The sequence below is a fragment of the Phoxinus phoxinus genome (genome assembly GCF_949152265.1).
Source record: "Phoxinus phoxinus genome assembly, chromosome: 3".
Taxonomy (NCBI): Eukaryota; Metazoa; Chordata; class Actinopteri; order Cypriniformes; family Leuciscidae; genus Phoxinus; species Phoxinus phoxinus.
This window is the reverse complement of record NC_136878.1, coordinates 43,668,396-43,674,823: the sequence shown is the minus strand read 5'-3', so window position 1 is coordinate 43,674,823 and position 6,428 is coordinate 43,668,396. Positions and strand designations below refer to the sequence as shown.

At 37.4% G+C, this 6,428-nt stretch overlaps 1 protein-coding gene across 2 annotated transcripts; it reads left to right on the top strand.

The window, feature by feature from the left end:
* On the top strand, window positions 1-6,428 carry abhd10a (abhydrolase domain containing 10, depalmitoylase a). 2 transcript variants are annotated; one of them, XM_079606376.1, is made up of 5 exons: window positions 1-236; window positions 657-840; window positions 1,817-1,928; window positions 3,020-3,157; window positions 4,312-6,428. In XM_079606376.1, the coding sequence occupies exons 1-5, from the start codon at window positions 152-154 to the stop codon at window positions 4,651-4,653; spliced, it is 861 nt and encodes a 286-aa protein (XP_079462502.1). In that variant the 5' UTR covers window positions 1-151; the 3' UTR covers window positions 4,654-6,428. The 2 variants fall into 2 exon arrangements, with proteins under 2 accessions (XP_079462502.1, XP_079462501.1); XM_079606375.1 differs by lacking the exon at window positions 1-236 and adding an exon at window positions 307-522.

The following is a 6,428-nucleotide window of genomic DNA, read 5'->3' as shown; positions in this document are numbered from 1 at the left end:
GTGTGTGTGTGTGTGTGTGTGTGTGTGTGTGTGTGTGTGTGTGTCACTGGTGCTCCACGCCAGCAGGGGGCAGTGACGTGCGGTCGGGTCTCAGTCTCCTTCAGGACACTATCGGACTGGATTCTTGTGTCTCCGCAGAGAGCGGGGCAGTATGGCGTCAACTGTGCTCAGAAATTGCTCAAATGTTCTTAAAATAAACGTCCGGAAATTCACCATTCTCCCGCAGGTTTCTACAGGTAAGCAGAGTCTTTACGAAACGTAATTATGCAAGAACTTCGATGTGTTGCGGCCAGGGGGCGTAACGTTACATGTAGGAGGTGTGGCCAGCATGCTCAGTAATGCACAGGCGAGAACAGTGTGATGTTGATGTAACTCACCGTTTTCGATTTCGTAATTGAAGTTTGTACTCTGTTAAAATGGAGATATGCAAACCTGCGGTTGAGATGGCAGCTGACACACCGGAGGAGAAATCATTCGTGTTTGGTCTCCTGTCTAAACGCCACCAACTACTACAGTCATCAAGTTAAATCGTTTTGTTGTTGCTGTTGTAATAAAGATAGACAGTTTGCAAGGAAGAAAATTAATTGTGTTTTGTAATATCTTATTTTAGGTATGCATAGCTCTCTAAATAAAATGAAATTTTTGCTTTGTTTTAGGTGTACGACACAAGAGCACAATTCAGTATGCCACACGACCTGATCTGCCAAAGCTGGCCTACAGCAAACTGAAAGGGAAGAGTCCTGGCGTGGTTTTCTTGCCTGGTTTTGCCTCAAACATGGGTGGACAGAAAGCAGAAGCATTAGAGGAGTTCTGCAAGTCTTTGGGTCACTCATACCTCAGGTGCCTCACTATTTTGTAGAATTAGTTTGTAATCAAGTAAAAAAAAAAAAGATACGTTTTAAAAAAATCTGGGCGACTAAAAACGATGTATTCTGCTGCCAGGCCAGTAGTTGGTGTGGTCACTTTGCAAAGAAACTCTACGCATCTATAGACTGAACCAAGGGGGTAATTCATCCGCCGGAAACTGAAGAAACCCGATTTCAAAAATTAGCATTTTCAGGCCCCCAAAACGCAGCTGTTGTATAAATGAATGGCCAAAACCCATAAAAACTTTTCAGTCTTTAGGCCCAGTTTACACCTGGTATTAAAGGAACACGCTGACTTTTTGGGACTTTAGTTTATTCACCGTATCCCCCAGAGTTAGATAAGTCCATACACAACCTTTTCATCTCCGTGCGTGCCGTAACTCTGTCTGACGCTCACACCGCTAGCCTAGCTTAGCACAAAGACTGGAGATAAATGGCTCCAGCTAGCATACTGCTCCCAATAAGTGACAAAATAACGGCAAAAGTTTATTTATTTCAGTAATTCAACTTAAAAGGTGAAACTAATATATTATATAGACTCATTACATGCAAAGTGAGATATTTCAAGCCTTTATTGGTTATAATTTTAATGTTCATGGCTTACAGCTTATGAAAACCCCAAATTCAAAATCTCAGGAAATTAGAATATTACATGAAAAAAAAAAGAAAGAAAAAAAGGATTTTAAATACAGGTGAGTTTCACCTGCCAAATTATGATATAGTATTAAAAACATCTATTTGGCAGTTTTTCCCCATGGTATCGATGTCAAAATTGTGGCCAGAGAAAATGCTGAGTGCTTTTGGCCACTACTAGCCACAGTGGCCGGTGAGCAAAACAGTTAATGTCAAGCCCTGAGTGTCACTATTATCATCAGTGTCCAGTGTTTTCTCGATCCACCTTGACATTTTAACTCTAATGCTATGCTATGTGATATATTTTCATCCTTTAGGTTTGACTATTCTGGCTGCGGGTTATCTGAAGGGGAAATGGGAAACTACAACATGGGTGCCTGGAAGAAGGACGTACTCTATGTACTGGATGAATTAGTAGAAGGGCCACAGGTGAGATGATTAACAGCATTGCCACATTGGAGAGTCTTGATTAATTGAATTTGACCAGGAATCATTTATTGACAAACATACCTTCAGTTACTTGAATACGAATTAATCAAATTATGCACTTAACCAAAGTGAAATCAGCCCTATTACAAACTTATTCTGTCAACAGTATCACATGTTCACATTGTTTAAAAGGTCCTGACCAGCAGTGTTGGGGAAGCTACTCTGAAACCGTACTTTGACAAGCTACACATAAGTTAAAGTAGTTAAACTACAGTCAAGCTACCCTTCAGAAAAATGAATTAGCCACACTACAGGTTACTATCAAAAACTAGCTAGCTACATTGAAACTACTTAGATTTTTTTATTTTTTTTACAAAGACGTATATTACAACAAAAAAAATTCGATTAACAGATGCTTTGCCAAAGCAATGGGGTAAAACATGGCGATCTTTTTGGTTCTTTACAAAACTGTGGCGGGACAGAGTAAACTATGATGGGTCATCATAAAATCAGAAATAGACATTTGATATTGAGTGCAAGACAGTTAATACATTTTTAAAAGGCTATTATTGACCTGTATGAGCTTGAAGTCTTGCATTTTAATCTTAGGCTTGAAGAAATTATATACAAAAGTGTAACATTTACTAGTCGATTCTTGTGAAATCTCCACTGTACGTCCTTTACATAATCATGAGAATATCTCTTCTCAGTGAACTGTAAAGCCGCAAGATGCTTGATAAAACAATAGATAGCGGTAATGCACAATTTTTGTGATCTAATAAGACGACGACGCTTCAATCAATGCATTGCAGGCTTGTCAAAAACCGCGTAGCTTTTGGTCACGCTACACTTCTACTTGCTGGAAAAAGGAGTTAGCTACTGGAAAAGCTGCATTGTTGGAAAAGCAACTGAGCTACTGTCAAGCTACTGAAAAATGTAGTTAGCGTAGCGTCGTAGTTAGCTTGCAGTTAGCCATTCCCCAACACTGCTGACAATTGTTTGGAACTTGATGTATTTTTTCTTCTTTTTTTCCCTTTTTACTCAAACTCGCACACAAATGGTGAATTTCTCTGTCGTGTCACTTGCTGAAGATCCTGGTTGGCTCCAGCATGGGCGGGTGGCTGATGTTGCTAGCCGCTCTTGCACGGCCAGAGAAGACGGCTGCTTTAGTGGGCATCTCAGCCGCTGCAGATCATTTCGTCATGGCCTTCAACGCCCTACCAATAGAGGTACGAAAGACTTCTTTGAAACTTCCGAAAATATTGATAAATGATTATAATACAAGTAATTTATTACAAGTTTCACAAATTATGTAATAGCATCACTATTACTATAGAGCGCTGCAGTGATGATGTTTTTTTCATGTACACCAACCGGGAAGTTAGCATCACCCTGGTTCCCTTGACCAAAAACCAATATGATTTTCCATTGGCTTTTGGATTATTGCAGAAAATAAGCTGTTTTGACATACAAAAGTATACGCTTCTTGCACATATTCTTTGTTCACCATGATAATTTTCACAAATGAACAACTTTTATGAATTTTGAAGCCTAATTTGGTAGAAGTAAAAAGTTAAACGTAGGCTATAAACGAATTACACATTGGTCACATGACCTCAATTAACCGTCACCATTAAGCTTTAGTCAACTCTTTCAGTCTTTATTTAAAAACATACTTTACAACTTTTTTTTCTCTCGTAATCTTAATGTTACGTATAGCCGAATGTCAAATAAAGATGTTCTCATTTAGATATATTCTGCCAGACAAGACAAGTATGATATAGTGATATAATGATATAGCAGTCCAAATATTCACTAAATTTGTTGCTAGTCGCTAGCATTTTGAAGAAAAATCGCTAAAGGACCGTGAAAAGTTGATAATTTAGCGACAAAGTTGGTGTAATTTATGTTGTGGGATAATGTAGTGAATATTCTGCTCACTACAGGCCTTATTTTGGACTTTTAACCAAAAACCCATTAAATAAAAACCCCCATTAATTTCAGGACGGTGGAAATGTAAGTGCTAAAATGCTAACTTGCTTTGGCCTACAAAAATACCTCATCCCTGCACCACTCTATTGCTCACACTTATGCAACCCTCGGCAAGTAAATGAGTGTTTTACGCTTTTTCTGTTAACATCTCCTTTTATACTATTAAGGATCTAACAACAAAAATTATTTGTATCAGAGGTTTAAATATTCATTGTAATTTTTTTTTTATTGTAAATATTGTTTATTTTCATCTTTATATACATGGTTTGTTTTTCAATTTTAAATGATATAAGAAGCTAGAAAATGACCAATTTAAAAACATGATTTTTTTTTTTTTGAGCTGGCACGGCCTCCTTTGCCTCCTGATCCATATCTTCCCCTTTTTCAATAGACAAAGAAGGAGATAGAGGAACAGGGCTTTTGGAAATTCCCTACCAAGCACAACGAAGAGGGTTTCTACACTCTAAGCATGGACTTTCTGAAGGAGGCCGAGAACCACTGCATACTCCAGAGCCCCATCCCTGTGTCCTGCCCCGTCCGGATGATTCACGGCCTCAAGGACTCTGACGTACCCTGGCACGTCTCCATGCAGGTCGCAGAGCGGGTACTCAGCAGTGACGTGGATGTCATTTTTCGCAAGCATGGGCTTCATCGCATGTCCGAGAAAGATGATATTAAGCTCATAGTGTACACTATTGATGACCTTATCGACAAATTAACCACATTAGGTTGAAGAATGGGTGTGAGGACAATGTGAAGGATGGACCAGTTGGGATGGGAAAAGCCGTGTACACAGGTGTCAGGTTTCTGGAAAAACCGAGGTAGATATAGTGACGGAAAACAAAGTAATTGAAAGGGATGTCAACCAAAAGTGAAAATTCAAAAAATAAATCCAGAGCAATAGGACTTTATTTACAACATACAGCGACCAGGTGCTGCCACAAGTCTATTTGACTCGTGCGCTTTATTCCTTTAACAGTCTCCTGAAGCCTTACAATAGCTTTGTGTAAGGTAAAGGCCAACATTTAAATCATTATCCACTGAAAACCTTGCCTGCTCCTATAGCTCACAAGAAGCTAATTTGATAAAACCTTATAACCAAATGCAACGTTCCAAGTTTGAATATGCGCAAGCACTAATGATTAATCACTTCTGTAACACTTTACAATAAGGTCTCATTTGTTAACATGAGTCTAATAACTAACATTAAACTAATAAGGAGCAATATATTTTTTACAGCATTTATAAACATGTGAGTTCACAGTGCATTAACTAATGTAAACAGACACAACTTTTGATCTATTACAATAGTAAATGTACTTTTCTTATAAAGTATAATAAAACATTCATATATGCTGTAGAAGTATTGTTCATGGTTAGTTCATGTTGTTATCTAATGAAACCTTATTGTAAAGTGTTACCATTACTTCAGTTTCAACACAACACAAAATGCTAAACCTTTGTAGACAAAGTAAAAAGAACTCCACATTTGTCTTGCCTTGATCTTTAGTATTGTTTCCCATTTTAATGTGATCATTTTTGTAATGGTATAAACTGTTGGGCCTATTTTTCAACTGTTATTTTGTTTTCACAGTATTGCAAGTAGCATAACGTCGTCTTTCACTTGATTTGGTGAGTGTTCGGTTGAACAGTAGCTCACAGTGTCTGTGCCTTGCATATTAAGAGTGCATGTCTTTTTTTATCACTTCCAGTAGAACACACTTCTGAAGAACATTGTACTTTTTAAACGGAAAGGAATGGCTAGTACTTGTTAATGGGACAGAATATCTAAGCATTTTGAATCACTTTGAGTTCTGTATTTTGCGCACAGACAATGTAAAAAATAGAAGTATAACACCTTTTTGTTGTGCTACAGACTACACGATCAGACTAGATTGGTGAACAACACCGTATAAAGCCATTTATTTGGAATAGGAGTGTAAACACGGAGGGTTTTGCTGATTTCTTTCTCTTTGTCTGTTTCATCGCCTGTTTTTTCTTCATGCACTGATGCAGCCACAGAACAGTTTCATCTTTCAAGAGCCTTGTTTCTCTTCAAATTGTTCTCGTTTAATATATATACTCAAAAATACTATATATTTTTTATCTCTTTTTGAGTTATTTGTTTTTACCGCCAACTGTGGTATTATATGTGTGTGTTTGTTAGAGTATTGATAGTGTGATGGGGATTCTTCTAGTGACAAAAGTTTAGTGTCTTCCTTTTTCCTTTTCCTTTTCTGGTGCACTAATATCACCACGGGTTGATTGCCACAAGTATTGTCACCCTTCTCTTCTGTTTATCAGCTTTATGCTTGTTTTATTATTTATCTCATTTATTATATATATATGTAGACATTCCAAGCCAAATTTCTGTTAGCTCATATTAAACATTTAAAAACGTTATAAAGTTTAAAATGCAACATGTATGTCATGTTTTCAAATATGTATAAATCTATGCCATGTATAAAAGTAGGTGTTTTCATTATTAAACTGGACAGTGAGAAACTG